At 66.6% G+C, this 22,556-nt stretch overlaps 1 protein-coding gene across 2 annotated transcripts in view; it reads right to left on the bottom strand.

The window, feature by feature from the left end:
- Positions 1-1,568: 1,568 nt before the first annotated feature.
- The window catches only part of BAHCC1 (BAH domain and coiled-coil containing 1), a 59,905-nt gene continuing 38,917 nt past the window's right edge, over positions 1,569-22,556 (bottom strand). The window contains exons 5-27 of one of the 2 annotated variants that reach the window (XM_027567485.2): positions 22,359-22,467; positions 21,832-22,037; positions 21,506-21,664; positions 21,132-21,304; positions 20,670-21,000; positions 19,300-20,127; positions 15,032-15,231; positions 14,771-14,907; positions 14,282-14,410; positions 12,117-12,234; positions 11,060-11,351; positions 10,127-10,309; positions 9,734-10,035; positions 8,653-8,760; positions 8,407-8,563; positions 8,211-8,325; positions 8,039-8,114; positions 7,795-7,903; positions 7,098-7,217; positions 6,810-6,986; positions 5,503-6,683; positions 4,599-4,835; positions 1,569-3,746 (exon numbers count right to left, since the gene is read on the bottom strand). In XM_027567485.2, coding sequence (XP_027423286.2) covers positions 3,540-3,746; positions 4,599-4,835; positions 5,503-6,683; positions 6,810-6,986; positions 7,098-7,217; positions 7,795-7,903; positions 8,039-8,114; positions 8,211-8,325; positions 8,407-8,563; positions 8,653-8,760; positions 9,734-10,035; positions 10,127-10,309; positions 11,060-11,351; positions 12,117-12,234; positions 14,282-14,410; positions 14,771-14,907; positions 15,032-15,231; positions 19,300-20,127; positions 20,670-21,000; positions 21,132-21,304; positions 21,506-21,664; positions 21,832-22,037; positions 22,359-22,467 — 5,654 coding nt within the window. In that variant the 3' untranslated portion in view covers positions 1,569-3,539. The remainder of the gene's footprint in view (positions 3,747-4,598; positions 4,836-5,502; positions 6,684-6,809; positions 6,987-7,097; positions 7,218-7,794; positions 7,904-8,038; positions 8,115-8,210; positions 8,326-8,406; positions 8,564-8,652; positions 8,761-9,733; positions 10,036-10,126; positions 10,310-11,059; positions 11,352-12,116; positions 12,235-14,281; positions 14,411-14,770; positions 14,908-15,031; positions 15,232-19,299; positions 20,128-20,669; positions 21,001-21,131; positions 21,305-21,505; positions 21,665-21,831; positions 22,038-22,358; positions 22,468-22,556) is intronic. The other variant, XM_027567487.2, reaches the window with a different exon arrangement.

The raw sequence follows: 22,556 nt of genomic DNA, 5'->3' as shown, positions 1-22,556 counted from the left end.
GGCAGTGGCCCCAGACCTTCGTCCCCTCCTTGGCCCTGGTCCCCTGGATTCTGCCCCTGCACACAACTGACGTGTGGAAGCCCCCGAGGCTGTGGTCTCCCGAGCCTCTGGCCTTGCCCCGGCCCCTCCTCCCTGGCCCACCGAAGGTCCCTAAGCCAGAAACCTAGGTTAGCAGGCTCTCCTTCCCTCAGAGCTGCTACTCCTGTCATATCAAGTCCCACAGCTCAGCCTGGTCCCCAAGGCCTCCTCTGGGCCCACTCTGTCCCTCCCTGCCTCAGCCCTTGGGTTGTTTGGACCGTGGGCCACCAAGGCTGGAACCCCACCAATTCACCTCTGCTGATTCATGGACTGAGTCCAAGGGCAAAGTTTTCCACCTTCAGGCATGGCTGAATCCAGGCGCTCAAGACTATTCAGTCAGGGTGCGTTCAAAGCAGATGCGTGCCCTGACTGTACACAGCCCCAGGCCTCCTGCTCAGGCACCCCATTCTAATCATCCTCGCTTGGTGGGCTCAGAACCGCTGTGGGAAGAGCTGCTTGCCCTTCCCTCCTGTCTGCGAGCTCGGGGCCCTGTCCCCTCTGCTCCCTCCGGCCAGGTCGGTCCCGTGGAGGAAATGAGAAAGGGGAGTGGGGTGTCAGGAGAGCTGGCTGAGGGCAGCCCCAGGGTGGGTTGGGGGTTTTGTGCGTGTATATGCACACGTGCACACAGCCCACAGCTCCTTACATGCCCGCGGGGGGCGGGTATGTGTTTGTGTCACAGCCCCACCCCCCACACTTCCCTTGCCCTGCACACCTGCCCCAATCTGAGTCCCCTTACCGGAGTCTGTGGTCCCAGCCGGGACCTCCCTCCCAGGGACCCTGGAGGTGGAGGGAAAACGGAGCACCTCCTCCCTGGCTAGGTGGTAGGGTTCTGGAAAGAGCTCGGGCCTGCAGCCTCACTGGGCACGGCTCTCTCTAGCTAAGGGCTTGTTGGGGTGGCTTCCCAGTCCCCCGATGTACCCGCTTCCTGACACCCTCCAACCTTGGGGGTTCAGCTCTCCATCAACAATCTGGAGCATTGTTTATTTATTACCCCTACACAGGCTATCAGCTGAGAAGATGTTTGTTGGATGAGTAAATTCCTGCTCTCCTTGAGGAGGGTGTCTGCCGTCTGGTCTGCCCAGACCCCTTCCCTAGCTGGCACTTTGGGGACCACCTTCCCCTCCCCCTTGTGCCTGTGCCTTGCGGGGGCTAAACCTCCCCTCCTCTCCTCCGGGAGCACCTGCCCTGGCCACGTGGATGTCTGACTCACCTCTGGTGAGATGTGTACAGAAAGGGACCCTCATCTTGAGAGGTCTTGCCTCTCAAGGCCAAAGCCACCCCAAGCCCATTCTGGTCGCACAGTCCCCTCACGCGTGTGAGGCCCCGTGCCCTGAGGGGCTCCCCTCTGGCTGACTTGGGGGGCAGACCTGGCCCGGACGTGGTCACGTCGGCTGAGACCTCCCCCAAGACGCCACGGCCTCCAGGGAGTCACTGCTGACGTGCACACGGACACCAAGCACAGTAGGATTCCGGACCACCGACCACCTGTACAATAGTTCATATATTTATTCTTAAGCAAGTTATCAATAAAAAATTTAATACTAAAATGCCTTTACATAGAGTTTGCTGTTCATAAAACCTTTGTGTTTTTTTTTTGTTTGTTTGTTTGTTTTTAGTGTTTACATTGAAAAAAAAATCCAACCATCCTCTTAGTTTACACATTTACAAGAGCCGAGCTCCACCAGGTCTAACCGCGGTCAGAGGGCGGGCCGCACCGCCCACACGCATGGGTCGAGGGCCGGAGGGGAGAGAGTCAGTGTGAGGGCCAAGAGAAGGGTCTTTTCCTTCACTCAGTGCCTGGGCTTGAAAAGAGCCTTACACTCTAACTTTTGCGGCTGGGCTGTCCCCACTCAGCGCCTTGGCACCCGGCGCGTCTTCTCCACTCTGCTTGTCCAGCCGCGAGCAGGCCCTTGGGCGCCGCCTCCCGGGTGACCGCCAGGACTGAAATATTGCACTCGTGCCGAGACAAAGGGGAGAACGGGGTGGGAGAGGTAAGCTGGGGTGCAGGGGACCCCCTCCCTGCCCCTGTACTTCCCATGGAGCCAGGAGCGGGAGGTGGGGCCGGGGTGGTTTCCCGGCCGCAAAGGAAGGGCAGAGAGGGGCTGGGTTGGGGTGCCGGGCACCCGCCGACATCCCACGTTTCCCGGGGACCTGGGCTGCAGGTCTGTGGTCACACAAAAACTCGTCCTAAGGAACAGTGACTAACTTGGGGGTTTTCCTGGGGCTCCCAGGGGGTGTGGTGGCATGTGGGGACACATGTCCTCCATGTTTCTGGGACACAAGGGCCACTGGGCCAGGGGTCTGGCTCGCCCTGTCTGTCTCTCTCGCCGCAGAAGTGAGGGGGTGACAAATACTCTGAGGCTCCCAGGGTGGTGCTGAGGGTCTGGGTGCAGGGGTGAACAGCCCCCCGAGGGCGTGGGTTCGGGCAGGCAGGAGGGACCCGAGCTGGCCCCACACCCCAAGCACTGGCCTGCCCGCCAGGCCACCTGCCCTGCCCGCTGGCCACAGAAAAGGCCCCGGAACCTCCACGTGAGGTGGTGGGGGCTGGTCCCTTCCCTGCTCTGAGTGGAGGCTGGGCAAACTGGCCATCACAACGGAAATCAGAAATACCTTGGCATATTCAGGAAATAAAATCAAAACATCACTTTTTCGCATCGATACTTTAAAACAATTTGTTCATATTTGTTTTGTTTTAAACCGAGGTAAGATACATATATGGCTGTCACAATCCCAGGCTGGGGGGACCGGCCGATCCTGGTTTTCATTTTAGCCTCTGGAAACCCTTCTCGCCCCGGCGACCCTCACAGTGACCTCCCCACCCCCCTACACGTTTCCTCCTTCCTGTTTCCTCATCGGTGGATCAAAAGGGAGGAAACAGCAGTGTGACTCCATGTCACGCGGTCCCACTATCAGCGCAGGGGCCGAGGGTCCCGTCCACCCCCCGTGACCGCCCCCACCCCCAGCTGCTTCTGTTGCCACAGACGCCCCTGTCAGAACTCAGCTAAGCTGAGCAAAACAGTGCATTTTCAACGAAAACCCCCAGAACGAAACCTACACGCACACACGCACACACACACACACGCACACACGCACGCACATGCACATACACCCTCGTCACGCGTGTGGGGAAAAAATCCTTTTCCACTATTTTTTTCCATAAAACTTCCCGCAGAAATACAATATTTACAGAGAGAAATAAATAGACAGCACACCTGATTTCTGCTTTCCCTGGTGGGAGACAGTCGGAGGTACTAGGGAAAATATGGCTTGGATTCTAATCTCTCGGGAACTGCCGATGGGGGCGCGGAGCGCGGGCCAGGCGGCAGAGGCTGCAGGACCCTCTGAAGGGGCAGCGCCCGCTCCCCGGGGAAAGGAATGCGAAGCCTGGGCCTTGCCCGCCTGGGTTTGCGTATTTGCTGACTCGATGCTTGCTCCCAGCTGTTCCCTCGGCTCGGCCGGGCTCAGCACAGGATGGGCGCTCCGTCGGCCGCCACCAGGCGCCCCGTGGCGGGGTCGTAGGTGCCTGCCAGGTAGTAGAGGTCCCGCCGGTCCTGGCTCTTCCGGCTCCGAGTCATCTGCTCGTACTGCTCTCGCCCCACCACCTGGCACTTGTGGGAGATGGTCTGCACGTCGTTCTCGTCCTCATGGCAGGACTGGTACAGCGCGTTCTGGGGGGGGAGGTGCGGGCAGGAGCTGGGCCGGGGCCTTGACAGGGAAGCCCCAGCCAGTCTGGGACGGGCCTCTCCGTTCTGGGAGGGTCACTTGGATCCGTCTTGGAGTCGTGGACACCCCCCCCCCCGCCGCCCCCGGGTCCTGACAGGGTCTGAGAATGCTCCTTTCTGCACCATCTGCAAACTCGGGTTCTCCCCACGGAAGGGCAGACAGGGTGCTGGAGGCCTTCTCTGTGTGGGGTGTGCAGCGGGGGGCAGGGCGGGGCTGCTGCGGATGGGGCAGCCTCGGTGCCAGTGAAACCACCCCGCTTTCACAAGGAGCCATGGGGGCGCAGCCGGCGAGGGACCCGGTGACCTGTCTCCAGGGCCTCAGCCCTCAGCTGGGAGGCCTCCAGGTGTGGGGGATGGGGAGGGGGTCTCCACGCATGGGACTACTCGTCTTGTTTTGGCTGCCGTCCCTGCTACCCTGGTGTCCTGCCCCCACCTCCCCAGGCCCCCCACCTGCCCCAGGCCCCCCACCTCCCCAGGCTCCCCACCTGCCCCAGGTCCCCTACTTCCCCCCACCACCCCCAGGCCCCCCCACCTCCCCAGGTCCCCCACCTGCCCCAGGTCCCCCCACCTCCCCAGGCCCCCCATCCGTCCCAGGCTCCCCGCCTGCCCCAGGTCCCCTACTTCCCCCCACCACCCCCACGTCCCCCACCTGCCCCAGGTCCCCCACTTCCCCCCACCTGCCCCAGGCCCCCCACTTTCCCCAGGCCCCTCCGCCTACCCCAGGTCCCCCCACCCGTCCCAGGCCCCCCACCGGCCGCAGGCCCCCCCCGCCGCCGCCCACGCTACCTCAGCCCTCACCTTCCCGTCGCTCTGCCGCTTCCCCAGCTTGGTCTCCTCCGGGTGGTAGAACCACTTGACCTTCACCACCATGTTGCTGCCCCATGACTCCCACATGCTCTCAATGCGGCCGATGTAGGGCAGGTTGGGCCGCCCAGCCGACAGGAAGACGGCACAGTCCCCGATGCGCAGCGTCTCCTTGCCCCGGACGATGGCCTTGTAGAACAGCTTCCTGGCTTTCCCCTTCATGCCCCGCCTCTGCAGGGAGACAGCCAGAGGCAGAGGACAATGAGGGGGCCTGGGGGTCTTGGGGGCAGGTGGCAGCCGGGAGGTGCAGGAGAATGACAGAGAGGGAGGGACAGAGGGACGGAGGAGGGACAGACGACACCTCTCGTGCGCTAGCGTGTGGGCTGGACAGGGCGCCCCAGTGCGGGAGGGGGGCCACACCGGAATCTGCCCTGCACGCGGGGTCGCGACCTCAACAGCACCAACGACTGAGAAGGAACCTGGGAGCTGGAGGCTGGGAGGGGAAGCAGCCACGAGCCGTCCAGCGCGGTGTGGCTCCCGGGGGCAGAAAGCCACGAACAACTGCATGTCTGTCCCAGAGCGCAGCGGGCAGCCACCCCGCAGCAACCGCCCCCACCCCCGAGCCGCCGCGGTGCCGGAAAGATGTGCCGTCACCGCACGGGAGACAAACACCCCGGGTACCCGCCCCGCGGCCCCGCCCAGGTGGAGGCCTCGGAGGGGACGCGGCGGCCGTGGCGATCTGCCTGGTCTCCTCAGGCGGGAGCTTCTGTTCTTCCCAAAGTTTCTTTTTTTTTTTTTAGTTGAAATGAAATAGAAAAACCTAAGGCAAGATGAGGGAGAGGGAGCAGGCCGGCTTGCTGGCAGCAGGGGCTCCGGGCCGGGAGGCGGGCCCACCTACCTGTGTGGGGTTCCCCGACCACTTCCAGAGCTGCCGGGCGGGCAGGAAGGCTGAGATCTTTGGCCGGTTTTCCACGGAGGGGAGCCGCTGCCTCCGCGGGAGCTCTTTGGCTTTGGAGAAGCTCAGAGCCTCCTTGCGCTTGAGCTTGGACTTGCTGCCGCTGGGGCCCGTGCCTGCGCCCCCGCCGGCCCCCGCGGCCCTGGACAGGAAGCAGCGCTGGGCGTGCGCGTGGGGCCCGCCCGCCTTGGAGCGCAAGGCCTCTGGCTGGGCCAGGAGGGCGGGCACCGGGTGGGAGAGGCAGGTCTGCAGCAGCAAGGCGGGGTCCTCCTCGTCCGAGCTGTAGGAAGAGCCCTCGTCGTCCGAGGTGCAGAGACTGGAGGTGGACAAGGAGCCCGAGGACGACGAGGTGGAGGAGCCTGAGGAGGACGACGACACGGAGAGGCGGGCGAGGAAGCGGGAGGGCGCGCCGGGGGCCAGCCCGGGCCCGTCCTCCTCGTCGTCCGAGTAGGAGCTGGGGCAGTCGCTGTCGCAGGGCAGTGGGAACTCGGCCTGGCCCGCGAACTTGCGCAGCGCCAGCCCCATGGGCAGAGGGTGCACGGGCGCCCGCCCCTTCCTGTCCTTGCCCACGAGGGCCGGGTGTGCGTAGCTGGGGCTGGGCAGGGGCCGCCCCAGCTTGGGCCCGGGGTCCTTGTCGCCCAAGAGCAGCGCCTTGCAGTTCTTGTTCTTGGGGGAGGTCACGCCCTCGTGGTCCAGCTTGACCAGGAACTCGCCGCCCGCCCGCCGCCGCGCACCCTTCTCGGCCTCTGCGCGCTCGGCCTTCTTGGCCCGCAGCAGCCTGTGGGCGCCCCCGGGCAGGCCCGGCCCAGCCCCGCCGACGAAGGGGGCGTAGGCGCTGGCCAGGCTGCTGAAGGAGTCGGCGCGGAAGCCGTTGCCGAACACGGGCGCCGCCACGCTGTGCACGGGGAAGAGCGCCTCGCGGGCCCGCAGCTTCTTGGTGCTGCCGTTGAGCTGGAAGAGGTTCTGCAGCACGGCCGGCCCCTTGCCACCCGCCGCCGCCGCCACCTTCCGCTTCGTCTGAGCCACCGCCGACCAGCTCAGCAGCGGGCTGCCCCGGCGGCCCAGGAAGTGGTCGGAGGCCCCCGTGGGGGGCTTGGCAGCTGAGGTGAGGAGCTCCGCTTTGCCTGGGGGGGGAGGCCAGGTGGAGTCAGAGGTCCCACCTGCCCCGCCGCTCCCCTGCCGGACCCTGGGTCCCCCACCCCACCCCCCGAGGGGCTCCCCCACCGGTGTTCTCTGCACTCCGTGAGTACCGGCTTTGTCTTTGCTGACGGACTTCTTCCCGGGGGTCTTCGAGGCTTCAGGGCCGTCGTGCGCCTTGGGCGACAGGCTGGGGGCGGGGGCCTCGCCAGGTGGCGGGGCCTCGAAGGAAGCTTTCTTGGTCCTCCGGCAGCTGCTGGACACCAGCAGGGCGGGCGAGGGCTCGGTGCCTGCAGAGTGGACGCGCGGCCTCAGCACTGCAGCCCAGGGAGGCCCAGCCTGCCTCCAGGCCTGGGGGGCCCCAGGGCTCCCCGCCCTCCCCACCCGGCCCCGGGGCTCACACTGGATTTTGAAGTCCGGAGGCAGCAGCCTGATGTTGGAGATGGCGATATGGCCGGTGTCGCCGTCATCAAACTCCACGACCACAGAGTCCAGATCCTCCTCGTCGTCGCTGCAGGTACCTGGGGATGAGGCTCACCTGAGCACGGGGCCCCCGCTCCGGGTCTGTGTGGTTCTCCGCGACTGCCAGGTGGCCGGGACAGGAGGGTGACAGGACGGGCTCCTGGCACCTCACAAATGACATCGGGACAACTCTGCCCCCGATCACGTCCGACCTCGGAGCTGCCACAGCCGCCGGGGAAACGGATGGCCTCCCCCCCCCGCCTCCTGTGGCTCGGCTGGAACAGCCGCCCCATCTCCGCCATCTGTCACCCCCCCCCTGGGGCCCACACACAGGGACTCAGGGCCCTGGCCTCCCCTCCACTCACCCCCCTGCCTGGGGGGCAGTCAGAAGGATTCACCCCAGGGGGCCCCACGTCACCAGTTCATGAGCCCCAGCGCTGGGGCTCTGGGCCCCTTCCCTGCCGGGCCACGTGGACAGCCAGAGCCACCCACACTGTCCCCACCCGGTGCACCCCCTCATCTTCTCCCGGTGCCTGGGGAGCTGCCCCCATTGCCGGCTCTGTCTGCGGGGGGCCCTCCCCTCTGCAGCTTTGCCCGAGGGAGCTGCAGGCGGCCTTGACGGGGAGCGGCGCTCACCTCGGACCACGTTGCCTGGATACAGACAACGGGACTTCTGGCTCCAGTAGGCGCAGACCCTCGTGCCTGGTGGGAGGTAGCGGCTGGACTGCGGCCGGACATCCAGAACCTGCGGGACCGGGAGGGACGGGAGGTGGGCTGTGAGTGGGCAGGGGGGCCCAAGGGATGTCCAGGAGCGGGGCCAGGTGCAGTCCGGCCCTCCTCCCCAGGGCGGTGGGCCGCACGGGCGCCCCTGCCCACTCACAGCCTCCTGCAGCAGCTGCTCCAGAGAGTAGATCCTCTGCCGGTTGCCTCTCTCGCCCTCAATGACAATGCTGTAGCTGGGGGCAAGGCGGAGCATGAGGGGCCTGGTGTCCCCGGCTGTCCCCCCCAATCCCGGCCTCGGCCCACACCCCCCTGCCCATCCTGGGCCTCACATGTCGGGGGGCTGCAGGGTCCTGACGCTGCCCGCGTACAGCAGACTGTCCTCCTTGGGGATGAGCACGGGCAGCCCGTCCTGCAGGTCCTCCTTGTGGATGGTGCACGAGCGCGCTGAGGGAACAGGGTGTCAGCGCCTGCCCCGCCCCCTGCCCCGCCCCCGGGCGCCCGGGGCCACGCCCCCGGGCCACTCACCCAGGGCTGCGCTCTGCTCGGCGCTCAGAGGCCCTCTGGCCGCTCCCGGCTCCTCCTCTTCTTCTTCCTCCTCCTCAAAGCTGCCGTTGTCGTCAAACGCAAAATCGTCCTCCACAGCAAAGCTCTCCAGCAGCCGACTCACGGCCCGGCCCTTGCCCTGGGGGGCCAGAGGGGTCAACTCCCTCTGGAGGTGGGGGTGGGAGAGGTCTGCGCCCTGGCCGGGCGCCCGGGGGGTGGGGACGCTACCTGCTTGCCGACAGCCTTGCTTTTCACCTTGCCCACCTTCCTGCCCTTCCCCAGGATGGCCTTGGCATTGCGTGGTGACAGGGCGATGGACAGGGCCCCGTTCTTCCGCTGTTAGGGGCGGGTGGGAAGGAACCGAGGTCAGGGTGGCACCAGCCTCCCAGCTCACAGCCAGCCCAGGGTGTGGTGCAGGCTGACCCCAAGTAGGACCCCGAGTGTGAGTCCAGGGGTGAGTCCAGGGTTGTGGTGCACGCTGACCCCGAGTGTGAGTCCAGGGGTGTGGTGCACGCTGACCTCAAGTGTGACCTGAGTGTGAGTCCAGGGGTGTGATGCACACTGACCCCGAGTGTTAGTCTGGGGGTGTGAGTCAGGCTGACCCCGAGTGTGACACGAATGTGAGTCCAGGGGTGTGGTGCACGCTGACCTCAAGTGTGACCTGAGTGTGAGTCCAGGGGTGTGATGCACGCTGACCCCGAGTGTGACACGAACGGGAGTCCAGGGGTGGGGCACGCTGACCTCAAGTGTGAGTCCAGGGTTGTGGTGCACACTGACCCCAAGTGTGAGTCCAGGAATGTGATGCACACTGACCCCGAGTGTGTGATTCAGGCTGACCCCGAGTGTGACCTGAGTGTGAGCCCAGGGGTGTGATGCACGCTGACCCCGAGTGTGAGTCCAGGGGTGTGAGTCAGGCTGACCCCGAGTGTGACACGAACGTGAGTCCAGGCGTGGGGCACGATGACCTCAAGTGTGAGTCCAGGGGTGTGATGCACGCTGACCCCGAGTGTGAGTCTAGGGGTGTGAGTCAGGCTGACCCCAAGTATGAGTCCAGGGGTGTGAGTCAGGCTGACCCTGAGTGTGAGTCCAGGGGTGTGATGCATGCTGACCCCGAGTGTGAGTCCAGGGATGGGGCACGCTGACCCCAAGTGTGAGTCCAGGGGTGTGGTGTGCACTGACCCAGGGGAGGCCATAATGAGCAGGGAGAGAGGGTGGGGTGAGGGCTCCTTTGGCATCTGGTGCCCACCCGCCGAGCCTAGGAGGGCTCCATCAGGGTGCCCAGGAGCCCGCGGCGCCCGCTGACCCTCACCCGCAGTCCCGGCTGGAGGATTGTGCTCTTGCGTGTGGCTCTTTTGAGACGCTCGCTGGCCAGCTTGCTGCCCTCCTCACGGCAGGTGAAGGCCCGGGCGGGGCTGAAGAGGGTGTCCCTGCTGGGGGTGGCCCCCGGGTCTGCCCGCAGGCTGCCTTTGGCCTTGCCCTTGGCTTTCTTTTTGCCTGGTGCGCCCGGGGGCCTGCGCCCTGGGGCCCGCTCCAGCTTGGTGCCCACCTTGGCCTTCACCGTGCGCCTCTTGACCTTGACCTCGCTCTCTGGGCTGGACAGGCGGCAGGCCCCTGTGGGGGGAAGGCGGCTGTCACAGGGGTCCCTGATGCTGCGACCCCCACCAGCAGGCTGACCCCTGGCCCGCCCTTGCCTCCGGGTTACCTAGCAAGCCCTGCCTCTCCTTCTTCTTCTTGGCCTTCTGGTTGGCCTCCATCTTGACCACGGAAGAGGGTGAGGGCCCCAGCACGGCCACGCTGGCCCCCGTGTGTAGCACCAGCCCGGGCTCCTTGGGGGGTGCCTCTGAACCCAAGAACCTCTCGCAGTTCTCACTGTCATAGCCACTGCCTGGGGGAGGCAGAGGGTCCAGATGACTCGGCGCTGGAGCAGCACCACGCCGGGGTGGGGCTGGGGGAGCCGATCGTCTGTGCGCACGTGGCTACGTTGGGGGGCCGTGGGGGGGGGCCGTCACTGTCGCCCTTGGGGCTACTTTAGGGGCCAGGCACCTGGGCCAGGCGTCCAGGATGGGGAGGGGAGGGGCCCCTCTCTGACCTTCCTCTTCTTGCCTGTTTTCCTTTCTTGTGCCCTGGGCAGCGGGGCGTCCGCCTTTGGGCCTGGGGATCCCCCTCCCCAGGACAGCCCCTTCCCCTTACTGCCCTCCTGCTTCCTGCTTCCTCTTCCCCTCCCTTTGTTCTTTCTCAGGCGAGAACTTGGTGCGGGTGGGCAAGGCCTGGCGGGGAGGAAGCATCTATTTTCCCAGGCGCCTGTTTCTGGACGTAAGGGTTTGCTGGGGGCCTGATAACCCTCCAGGTCAGGCCGGCCGGACACTGCAGGAAAGCAGCCTACAGCGGGCAGAAGGGCCATTTTTAGCCCCCCTTCCAGGATGCGTCCAGGGTCTTCTTTCCCCGTGGCCCTGCAGAGAGCCACTGGGCTCAGCCGTGGGGCGGGGGCTCCTTCCCCAGCGGCTGCAGTGGGTCTGGTGCCCTCCAGGAGCCCTGACCTGGCTCTGATGGCCGTCTCAGCCCGTCAGCCCTCTCCCCCAGACCCCGAGGGACTGCGGCTGAGGTTCTGGCTGGGGCGCTCACACCAACCACTTGCCTGCCTCCTGTGCCGTGGCCACCGCTGCCTGGCCCGGGAACTTGGGGGTCTCCCTGCTGGCGCCACTGTCCTCCGACTGTGTGTGCCGGGCTGCCCCCGGCACCTTGGTGCCCTTGGCTCGGGACAGCTTCTTCCGGATGCGTCCCCCCGGAGCAGGCTCCTTCCGCCTGAAGGGGCTGAGGCCAGCAGGCAGCCCCTTGCTCTTGACCTTCGGTTTCAGCTGGGCCACCTTGTGGGCCACGGCGGACGCCAGCTCGCCCTGCCCACTGCTCTTCTTGCACCGAACCTTGTCCTGCGAACGAGCAGGCAGGAGCGGCAGTCATCAGGGCCCCCACCCCGAGCCACGGCCCTGCCGCCCTCAGCCTGCCCTCTGCCCACATCAGCTCACAGTGGCACCTCCTCGGGTCCTGTCCTCCGAAGGGGCCAAGGGGGCGCCTGGCCCTGGGACACGGGGCTTGCCCACTGGAGCCCAGCCTGTGGCCCATCCCATCCCCCAGTCCTCAGCACCCCCAGACTGCCCACCTGACTCAGGCTCGGGGGGGGGGAGACCACGGGCCCAGGGGTCTGCTCTGGGAGGGACGGGCGAAGTGGCAAGACGTTCAGCCCTGCCTCTCACCTGTCCCTCCCAGAACCCTGGAATGCGGGGTGGTGGGGAGGAGGTGCCCCCTGCACCCAGAAGGAATGGGCTGTGGCAGTGTGAGAAAGCCCGCCCCCAGGGAGGCTGCCCACTACGCAAGGGGGTGCACCTGGCACCATGGACAGCACGGGCCCTCACTGCTGGAGTCTTTCTGGAACCCACAGTAGCATGTGTTCTTTTTCTTTTTGCTGGAGCACGCTGAGGCAGGGGGCGCATCACCAGCCCCAGCCACACCTGCGGGTTTGGGGGCCAGCCTCTGCCGTGAGCTACCTGGAGCTCCCCGGGCCTCGGTTTCCTCATCTGAGCAGGGGGATCCCAGCTGGGGGTTGGCACGGGGCAGGCGTGTGGCCTGCTGCAGTCTGCCCGACACCCTGCACCCCCGAGCCCCCGAGTCTGGGGCGAGGCTGCTGCAGTGCTCACCACAGAGGCTGGCTGCAGGCCCACATAGACGCCGGACTCCAGCCGGTTCCGCTTCTTCGGGGGCTCATCCCCGCCCCGCAGCTCAGCACACAGCAGGCTCAGGCTGGACCGCACCGCCCTGGGGGCATGGGGTGCAGGTGGGCAGGGGCCAGATGCAAGCATACCTCAGCACCCTGGCCCCATTCCCCGCCATGGGCCCTGTGGTGGCAGCCAAGAGACCCCGCCCCCTGAGCCCCTGCAGGCTCTGCTTCTTCCTGGACAAGGCTGTCTTCCTGTGCCAGGCCCCTCACAGCACATGCATGGCTGCTGGGTGGCCCGGGGCGGCCAAGCCAGTGCTGAGCCCCCCACCCCCCTCCCCGCCCGGCACCTGCTTCCCAGACAGGGCCTCTGCTTGCTAACCGGGGAGGGGCAGCCCAAAGCTCAGGAGCCAGGGCTCTGTGGCCAGCTGGACCACTATGTGACCAAGCTGTGGCCTCAGTCTTCACACCTGGAATATGGGTACAGTAACTACTGTGGCTCCCTGCAAAGCTGGGGTGGGGCCACACGGGTCCCAGGCCTGGCCCTTGGTGAGTGCCAAGGCCAGCTGCCCCAGAGTTAGGAACAGAGAGGTGCTAGAGAGGCTCCTGAGGGCCAGGTCCCCTCCCTCTTGCTCTGCCACTGCCAGGAAGAGGACAGGGTCCAGTGGCCAGAGGAACTCATGTCCAGGCTCAGCCTCCCAGCCTCCAGGGACCCCAACTGCTGGGCTTACACCCTGTCCTTAATTCCAGGTCTGGAGGGAGGGGACCCTGCACTCCACGGCCCAGGTCCCAGACAGTCCGGAAAGCTGCTGACACCAAGTCTCAGCATCCCTGTGCCTCATAGGTGTGGGGCCAAGAGCTTGGATGCCTGTGGGGCTGGGCCTGTCACCCGCCCCGCCCCCCACTCACATGGTGTTCACGAAAACGAGTCACAGATGGAGGCTGAGGGCCCCGGCTTTGGGGCAGCCCAGCGAGGCGGCCAGGCGGGAAGCTGGCTATGCAGGCACGACGCCCTCCCTCCACTCTCAGCCTGACCTTCTGCTTCCTGCCCAGTCCCCAAGGCCGGGCAAGGCCCCACAGTGGGGTGGAGAGAGGGCGGAAGCCCAAGATTCAGGCAGGAGCCCCAGTCCTTGGGAAGGGAGGGTCCTGGACTCCGTGCCCTCTTTGTCCTGACGCTGCTACCCTCTAACCAGGGCCCGGCTTCGTGGGCCAGCCGAGAAAGTGGCTGCGTGCAAGTAGCAGGATGGGGCTTCCAGGCTGGGGGCGCTTGGGGCCATGTGGGCCCCAGGGAAGCAGGGGGTGGCCTCGCCAGGACTCCCTGACAGGGCCACTGGCCAGGCCCTGGCCCCAGTGGGCTCCGCCAGGGCCAGTGGCCCCGACGGCCTTGGCTGGTTTGCAAAGGGAAACCCTGGGGGTCCCCTGCTGGGTGGCACCTGGGCAGGGGGCGGGAGGGCTTGGGGAGGTCCCCACCCAGGTGGCCGCGTCTGACCACCGCCCACAGGCGGGGCGGACTCCCCCTCCCTGTAACCTTCTCTGCATTTGCTAATGTTTTGTGACATAAAGCCCTGAGATTAATTTTTTGCCTCTGTCTTAATTGAAGAAACCATTTAGTGCCGATTTAACTATTATTACCAAATCATCAGGATTGATGCAGTGCGCACACGCGCTCACCAATCACGTTTGCAGGAGCTCGTTGGATTTATGCAAATAGGTCTGCCGGGAGAGGCAATTTGTAGCCGAGAAGGACAATTATGCCTGGGCCGGGAGCGTGCCAACGAGTGCGCCGGGCGGGTAATGGATAATAACACGGCGCCGGCAGCGTGACCGACCAAGTCAGACAGTGCGGATCGAGAGGCTGTTCCGAGGGGGCGAGGCCACGGCCAGGGGTGTGGACCTGGTGTGGCCACGCTCCAGGCCTGCCGTGGCTTCCGAGAGGAAACTGTGAGCATCGGGAAGGGGACGTCTGTAGGAGGCTCTGTCCCCTGGACGCTCATCATGCCTGGAGTTCTGGGAGGGAAGTGCTGGGTCTTTGGGGCAGTTGTGAAGGGGGCGCCGGGGGGGCGAGGGGCGCAGAGAGGGGTGTCGAGGGCACCCCAGCCCCACCCCGGCCCGAGGCGTCCTGTGGCGGCCCGCACACCCAGAACTTACTTGACTTTCTTGCTGTCGCCCCTGGGGAGCTGGCCCCCAGGACGCAGAGTGGGCAGCAGGCTGGAGTACTTGCGCTTCCTCGGCCGGCCAGGCCCTCGCCGTGCAGGGCTGCGCGAGCTCTCCTCTCTCCTGGAGGCCGCAGGGGGGTACTGTCAGAGGCTGGCGCCCACCCTGACTCCCTGACGGGGGTCCAGCAGAGGGCACGGGCTCTTGGAGGGCTGTGGGGGCAGGGCAGCCCCTCCCAAGGCCCGGCCTGGGGAGCTTGGCCCTCAGGCGAAGGCTGGTTTCTCTGGGCCAGCACCTCATCCTCCCACGGCGTCTGGAGGCCATCCCAGAGCCCAGCCCCAGCCCAGTGTGGCACCCACGGGCGGCTCCCTGACCTTGAGGCAGTGGCCCTGGGCTGTACCCCCTGCCCTGGCGCCTGGGCCACAGGTGGCTCCCTGGCCCTTGCGGCAGCACGGCCCGCCCCGCCGTCGGCCCGGGCCGTACTCGTGGTCATGCCTGCGCTGCAGGCGCACCAGCTCCCGCTGCTTCTCCTTATAGCGCCGCTGCAGGTCCGCCAGCCGCACGCGCATCTCCACCTCCTGCGTGTCCAGCCGGTCGATGGCGGCCTTCAGGGGGCAGACCTGGGGGGCAGGGGCACAGGAGCCCGTGAGCCTGGCTCGGGCCCCACGATGGGGGCGGCCGGGGGGGTGCTCGGAGGTCCCCTGGGGTTATAGCCCTGGGGGGTGACCAGGGCCCCCCACTCACAGGCTTGGTCTTGGGGGTCCAGGTGTCCTTGCGCTGCAGGATCTGCATGCGGGGTGTCAGCGTGGGAGCCCTGCAGGGGTCAGCAGCTGGGGGCTGGGCGGTGGCGGAGGGGCTGTCCAGGCCGGCGGCCTCCACCAGGGACCAGGCTGAGGCCAGCGTGGCCAGGCGCCGCAGGTCGAAAGCCAGCACGTCCTCTCCCTCTGCAGGGGACACGAGGGTCGGTGTGTGCAGATGCTGGGCACACCCTGCCCCTCGGAAAGGCTCTTGATGTCAGCCTGCCTCTCAGTATGGCCCAGACCCTCCAGGCTGCCCAGCTCCCCAAAACACAAGGACCAAGCACCAGGGTGAGGTGGCTGGGAACGGCGAGATGGGCGCGGGGGCAGGCACACAGCACCCTGCCTCAGCTCCAGGGACGTGGCTGGGGACATCTCTCTTGGCTACTGTGGGCCAGGCCAGTTGGAATGGCACAGACCCACAGGGAGAGCCTAAACAATTTAGGTGCTAAAGGACGTGGCTTATTATGCTTCACACAGAAAGTGCCCACGTGTTTGTGCCCCATGAAAAGTGGGGTGAGACGAACGGCTCAGTGCAGGGTCAGAGCTGAGCCAGAGGAGGGCAGCATCCGTCCAGGGGAGAGGCCTGGAGCCGAGACTCAGGACAGGGCAGGGTGGTGGCAGAGACAGGGAGTCAGGCCAGCAGGGGCAGGCTGATCCCAGGAGGACCGGCCAGGAGGAGCCCCGTGCAGCCAGACGGGATGCCTGGGACGGAAGCGGTCAGTGGGCAGTGGTGATTTTCAGAACATCCCGCTCTGCCCTCCGAGAGGGCTGGGGAGCAGCAATACCCCAGTTGCAATGAGCACCCCTAACACCCTGAACTTGGCTTCTAATGCCATCCTCCCAGGACAGGAACCGGGCTCCTTGGAGAAACGGCTGGTTCCAGGGGCAGGGGAGGAGTGTAGTGAGCCAGGAGGTGTCCAACAGGGACGGGGACACGTCGGTGCCCACAGGGGCCAGCTGAGGGCGCCCAATCTGACACATTTCCACCATCAAAGTAAACCGTGAAGAGTGGCCAATGACAGCCAGTCAAAGAGAGCAAGACCCCACGAGTCACACAGACACCAACAGATAAATGCGGGGGAGGATGCACGTAGGGCAGGGACATCACCCTGCTTCACGCACCCCTTGTGAGATACTTATTACGTGCACAGGGAAGTGCCTGGCCACGGCCACGGCCACGGCCACGGCGCCGCAGGGAGAGCGAGCCTCAGCAACGGGACAGATCAGCAAGGCAGGTGCCAGGAGCGTAAACCTCTGGACACCAGGTCGAGCGACGGCCGGGCCGCGGGAGCAAGTGGGAGGCTGAGGGCGCCCCCCCGCCCCCAGCAGCCAGGGCAGGGCTATCCCGAAGCCCTGTTTCAGCTAGAAGTTCCACACGGTGTCCCATCTGCCGGGGTCACTGTGGTGGCCAAGCAGCTCCTCCGCGCCGCCCCCCGCACCCCTCAGACTAGGCGTGCTGAGACGCGTCCCACGGCTGAGCCTGGGGGAGGGTGGTGGGCGCGGGGAGATGGGCTGGGGAGGGCTCTTCTCGGCTTCCAGCAACACACCGCGTGCTTCTCTAGTCCCAGGGGCTGTGGAGAGAGACGGGAACAGCCCCAGCCCATGCCTCGGGGGTGTCTCCAACTCCGGGCCCTGGAAAGGCCCGGGCCAGGCTATCCAGAGCAGCCACAGCTCTGTGGACACAGATGAGGGTGGAGGCTCAGGCTTCCCGCCACAGTCCTTCAGACAGGTGGGAGCTGTCAGACAGGGCAGGGGTGAGGGTCAGCCAGCAGGGGTGGGGGGCGTGGAGGTCAGCAGACCCGTTCAAAGTGGGGTCTAGGGGCAGGGTGGGATCTTGGCTCCGCCCATTGCCTGGTTTCAGGCCACTCAGGAAGCAGGCGGCAGCCACACTCCAGGAGGGACAGGGCCTGGACTTCCCAAAATTCCAGGGTGGATGGGAGGCTCAGGTGGCTCCTCCAAGGGTGGGAATGTTCTGGGTGCCTCAGGGCTGGGCCCCTGCGTGCAGACCTCACCATCCAAGGCCAGACAGACACAGGGTCTGACTACCAATCCCCTTTCCTGCCCCCAGGCTCTGCCTGGGGCCCAAGTCCCTGCATCTGGTATAGAGGTCTGGGGGCCAGACAGCCTACCCGCCGAGTTCCCTCGACCTGAGCCCAGGTGGGGGCAGGCCAAGTGTCCTGCAGCTGAGGCCTGCTGGGTGGGGCTAGTGAGGGTGACCATGAGCCAATGGCTTGGGTTTTGAGCCCCTGCCCCACCACAGCCCAGCTGCCAACCTGGCTACCTCCTTACCCCCACTTTCCAGGGGGCTCCTGGGGCCTTTCACCAAACACCATGCCTGGCCTAGGGGGAGTTCAGGGGGTCCCTTCTGGGGAAGAGGGGGCAGGAGGCTCTGCTGTCCCTCTTGGTCCCTGCTTCCTGGGACATACTTCTTCCATTTTCAACCTCTGTGAATCTTCCTGCTCATCTGAGAACACAGCTGATCTCCTAATACGTTTCAGGCAAGGTAGTCACTGAGCTCATAGGGAACAGCTCTGGATCCGAGAGTGTGCAGACAAGCCAATTAACTGGGACAGAGGGGTGGGTGGGGACCTGGGGGCTCCAGGTGGGGAGGGTGGGGGCCTGGGGGCTCCAAGAGTGGAGGGTGGGGGCCTGGGGGCTCCAGGCGGGGAGGGTGGGGGCCTGGGGGCTCCAGGAGGGGAGGGGGAGGGTCTGGGGGCAGCAGGAGGGGAGGGTGGAGGCCTGGGGGCTCCAGGAGGGGAGGCTGAGGGTCTGGGGTCTCCAGGAGGGGAGGGTGGGGGTCTGGGGGCTCCAGGAGGGGAGGGGGAGGGTCTGGGGGCAGCAGGAGGGGAGGGTGGAGGCCTGGGGGCTCCAGGAGGGGAGGGTGAGTGTCTGGGGTCTCCAGGAGGGGAGGGTGGGGGTCTGGGGGCTCCAGGAGGGGAAGGTGGGGGTCTGGGGTCTCCAGGAGGGGAGGGTGGGGGGTCTGGGGGCTCCAGGAGGGGAGGCTGGAGTGGAGACCTGGCCACGGCATCTCCCTTGGTCCACACACCATGGCGCCTGGCCTGGGCCGCAGCTGCAGCGCCCACATGGGGACACACGTGGTCTACATGGAGCGTTCCTTCAGTGAATGGGCACCGGTCCAGCAGGCATTCTCATGCACAGACTGGGTGGCCACACACGGCGCCCGGCATCCGCTCGTCACACTCTGTGCCAGCCACGCTCACGTGGTGGCTCCAGGCGGCCCTGGCCCTGACCAGGGTGGGGGGCCTCACCCTGCAGCCCCCAGCCCTAAGTGAGGCCCTCCTCCGGGTCCAGCAGAGAGCCCACGTGGAGGGGTTCCCCAGCACGCTGCCCTCGGCACAGCGCCAGGCCCATCTAGGAGGACGGGAGAGTGACACAGAGGCTCTGGGGAAATAAGCTCCGCGAGGACACTCGCTTCACCTCCAAACAGCACACGGGGTGCCGGAGGCGGGCAGCGGAGGGCTTCACGCACCGGGAAAACAAGTGGGCAAGCCGAGAGAACTTTGTTGGGTTCTTTCTATAAGTATCATGAGCACAGTGCCTGGCTGGGGGTGCTCCCCCCGGGCGGGGGTCTCCTCGGGGGCCGCTCTAGGGTTATTGCTTGGGCAGGGAGGAGGGTCTTCTGGCCTGTGTGGGGTCCCCACAGGCCCTGGTCCAGGGCTCACCGTGGGCTAGCGCCAGACCCTATGCCTGAGCCCGGGGGCTCTTCTGGGTGCTGGGAGCCCAGGAGCAATTCCACCTGCAGGTCAGCCCCGGGGCAGGAAGGACCGGCACCCCAGCCCCCAGCCCTGGTGAAACTGCAGGGGACATGTGGGTTTGAGGTCCGAGGACTGTCTGATTGGCCTCAGGCCACCTCCCCTGGGCCTGGCTGGGAGCAGGTCAGGGCTGGATGCCTACAGAGGGGAGCCCAACCTTTCCCCGTTTGCCACCTCGCCCCCTGACGGCCTTGACATCCTTGAAGGACACCTGTGAGTCCCCACAGGGCCCTGTGAACATCGCGACAACGCTGCCCTAGAGGCCACCCCTCTGAAGCCGAGGGCCCTGCCCCCAGCCAACAGGGCCACGGACAGGGCCGGAGGGGGGGGGGGGAGGCAGCTGCGGGGGCCCCACTGTGGGACAGCCGAGCCGAAGCCCACAGTCTGGCCAGCTGCCCTGGGGCCCCAGAGGGCTCACGGAGGGTGGGGCGGTGCTCACCTTGCAAGGCCGGCTCCCTCCTCTGCTGCTGGATCTCCAGGTCAGCCAGCTCGCTGAGCAGGGCAATTCCATGAATCCCTGAGCTACAGGGTGAAGGGGCTGTGCATGGGGGCCCCGGGGCAGCGGCAAGCTGCGGGTCCAGCGGGCTGATGCCTGGCAGGTCCCCCAGGTCGATGGTGGCTGCCACCAGGGCATCCAGGCCCAGGAGCGCCCTGGGCAGGTGGCTGTTCTTGAAAGTTGACCCCTGGCCCTCTTCCTCCTCCGGCTTGTCCTCCTGATACTCAGCCCCCTCCTCCGGCCTTGCTTCCCTGGGGGCCTGCTGCTTGCCTGGTCTGGCCTCATCGAGGGCGTCTGGGCCTCTCTGCTGCTGCAGGGCCTGGGGGCCCGCCCCTGATGAGCGCCCTGGCCCTGCTTCCCCACCCCCCTCCGCCGTGGCCCCCTCCTCTGCAGCCCCTCCCTGAGTAGAATGAGCCTGGCCAGTGGCCTCGGGGCCCCCTCCCTCGAGGAGGGCCCCACATCGCAGTTCTCGAAGCCCCTCCAGTGGGCTGGGGTCTGCTGCCTTCCCCAGGGGTCCCCGCTCGGCAGGGTGGGGGGTGGCAGCAAGGTCCTGGGTGGCCTCCCTGGCCCCTGAGGGCAACCCCGGCTCCTGTGGGCTCTGGGGGCTTCGCGGGGGCAGCTCCCCGGGCGGGAACGTCCTCGCTGGCTCAGGCTGGACCCTGGGGGCTGCAGTTTGCATAGTTTTGGGGTCCGAGAGGTCAGGAGGGTGCACGCTGGGGGACAGGGAGAAGGCGGGGCTGGCCGCCCGGCAGGTGTATCCAGGAGGCAGGTCTGTGAAAGAACAGGTGTCGTCAGGAGGGGCAACAGGGGTATGGGGGACCCTGCTCTGGACGGGGACAGGGTGGCCTTAGATCCCTGACTCACACCTAGGAGGAAGGGTCCCCCGCCAGCCCTCTGCCTCTGCCTTCGAAGCAGGTGAGACAGGAACGGGGGACACGCCACACGGAGGGGGACTGAGACCCAGATTCAGGGCCGGGAACCGGTCCCACAGGCCAGGCGCTCTGTCACTGGTGGCCCCCATTGCCGGCCAACAGAGCTCAACCCTTGTCCTGCCTCGTCTGCCAGGGACTGGGGAGGAGGCGGTGGGGACCCTGAGTGCTTCCCCCATGGAGGGACAGTGGACAGAGAAGGAAAGACCACAAGCCAAGTAACAGAGCCCTGGGCCCTACCAGGGGGCCTGTGTATGTGAGGGCACCCCTGCAGGTGCCCAACGAGGGCAGCCCCCGCAGTTCAGCTCTGCACGCCCAGAAGTGGGAAAAGGCCTCTGCGTGGAAGGGGCGGGCCATGGCCAGCCCAGCGCTGCCCACTCTCACCTGGTTCCAACGTGCTAAGATCGGCTCCGGACCGCCGGCCCTCCCCACTCTTGTCCTCGGAGCTGGGCAGCTTGGAGCCAGGCCCGGGGCTGCCCGAGGGGCAGACAGATAAAGTGCACGGGGCGCTGGGACGTGGTGGTGTGGTGGGGCAGCTGGTGGGGGGCTTTGGGGTAGGCGAGTGGCAGCAAGGTGACAGCTTGACAGGGCCTACGGTGGCCGGTGAGGGGGTGCCCTTGGCTGTGGGGGTTAAGGCAACTGGCTTGTGGGTGGACTTCAGGGTCTTCTCCTGGGCAGGCTCCTCCAGCTCCAGGTGATGGTCCTCGGGCTTCCGCTGTCAGGGCGAGGGAGAGGCTCAGGGCACCATCCCACGGGGGGGGGTTCCAGGGGCCAGGCCAGGCTGGAGCAGAGGGAGGGAAGGAGCGCAGCACTGGGTCCCTGCGGGGTGAGGCCTGGGGCAGGTACCTGGACGGGGGCCGCCCGTGGTTGCTGCTTCTGCTGCAAGGCATAGAGCTCTTGCTGCCGTAGGAGCTGGGACCGGGAGTACACAGGTAGCTGGCCTGGGTGCTGCACGTGGGGGGCGGGGCCCCGGCCCCCATACATGGGGGGCCACAGGGAGGCCTGGTCCATGACGTCAGCTGTGGGCAGGGCCAGAGGAGCCATGAGACCCGGCGAGGACGGGATGCGGGCTGTGCCCCAGCCCCCTGAGCCCCGCTCACCGACAGCTCATCTACCTCTCGCCTGCTCCCTGCTGCCCCATCCCCCCCATGGGCTGCTCCCTTCCTCGGACCCACTTCCGACACCCCCACGTATAAGCAGCCTGCCCAAGAGGCTCTTACCGAGCGCGTGGGGGGCGGTGTGGGGTGCGGGCTCAGAGGGCAGGATGACGAGCTGGGCAGGGCTGTCCTGGGAGAGGGGGAACACAGAGGGCACAGAGCCGGGCACGGAGGTGGGGAAGCCTGGGGGCAGGTTCTGGTGCAGGGCGGGGTGCCCAAGGCCTGGGGACACAAGTAAGGCAGTAAGGCAGAGTGGAGCGGGGAGCCCAGGCCGGCCGGGCCCCGCGCTCTGGGGCCTCCCGCACCGGGCCGAGGGCCGCTCAGCCCCAGGCCAGCCCTGCCCGTCAAGCCCGCTGGCTGCCCCCCCTGCCTGCCCTCGGAGCACTGACCGTAGGAATGTCCCCCCATCCACAGGGAGGGGCTGCGGGTGCGGGGCAGCCAGGGCGGGTGGGCAGGGTGCGGGTGGGAGGCCGGGTCCCCGCCCAGCTGACTGCTCGGCAGGGAGGAACCGCTGCCGATCACAAGATGAGGGGCCAGGTCTCCAGGGCAGCCACCCGCCGGGTGGATCCGGGAGAACTCCAGGCGGTCCTTGTCCCTAAGGGTCACCGGGGGTAGTGGGGGCTCAGCACAGCCGCCGGCCACCCACCCAGCTCTTCCACCCCATCCTGTCGACATCAACCTTGGAGGGGCACGGGGACACCCCAGGATCAGGTGGGCCTCAGGATCGGGGCGTCCATCCCGGCCGTGGCCCTGACAGTGGCGGGAAAGTGAGCAGAGCTCCCCCCACCCCCGACACAGGCAGCAACCCATGCAAAGCCCGGGGGCGGGGGGAGTGTGTCGCCCGGCCCACGTCAGGCCACTCTATCCCAGAGCCGTGGCCTGGCTCCCGCCCCAGTGGCCGAAGCCCTGTTCTTACTGCAGCAGCAGCTCCCGGCCGGCGAGGCCCAGGCGGTCCTCAGACAGCCGTGCCCTTTCCTCCTCGGCCTCCAGGTCCAGTGCGTGGCTGGCGCGGGGCGCGCCACCTGCTGCATGGGTAGGAGACGGCAGAAAGGTCAAGGGTCGGGGTGGCTGGGGAGCCAGCGGCTAAAGCAAGCAGGGACCCCGCTCCGAGCCA

The sequence above is a fragment of the Zalophus californianus genome, chromosome 16 (assembly GCF_009762305.2).
Source record: "Zalophus californianus isolate mZalCal1 chromosome 16, mZalCal1.pri.v2, whole genome shotgun sequence".
In the NCBI taxonomy this organism is placed as follows: Eukaryota; Metazoa; Chordata; class Mammalia; order Carnivora; family Otariidae; genus Zalophus; species Zalophus californianus.
Note: the sequence above shows the minus strand (reverse complement) of the source record. Positions and strands in the feature narration are given on the sequence as shown.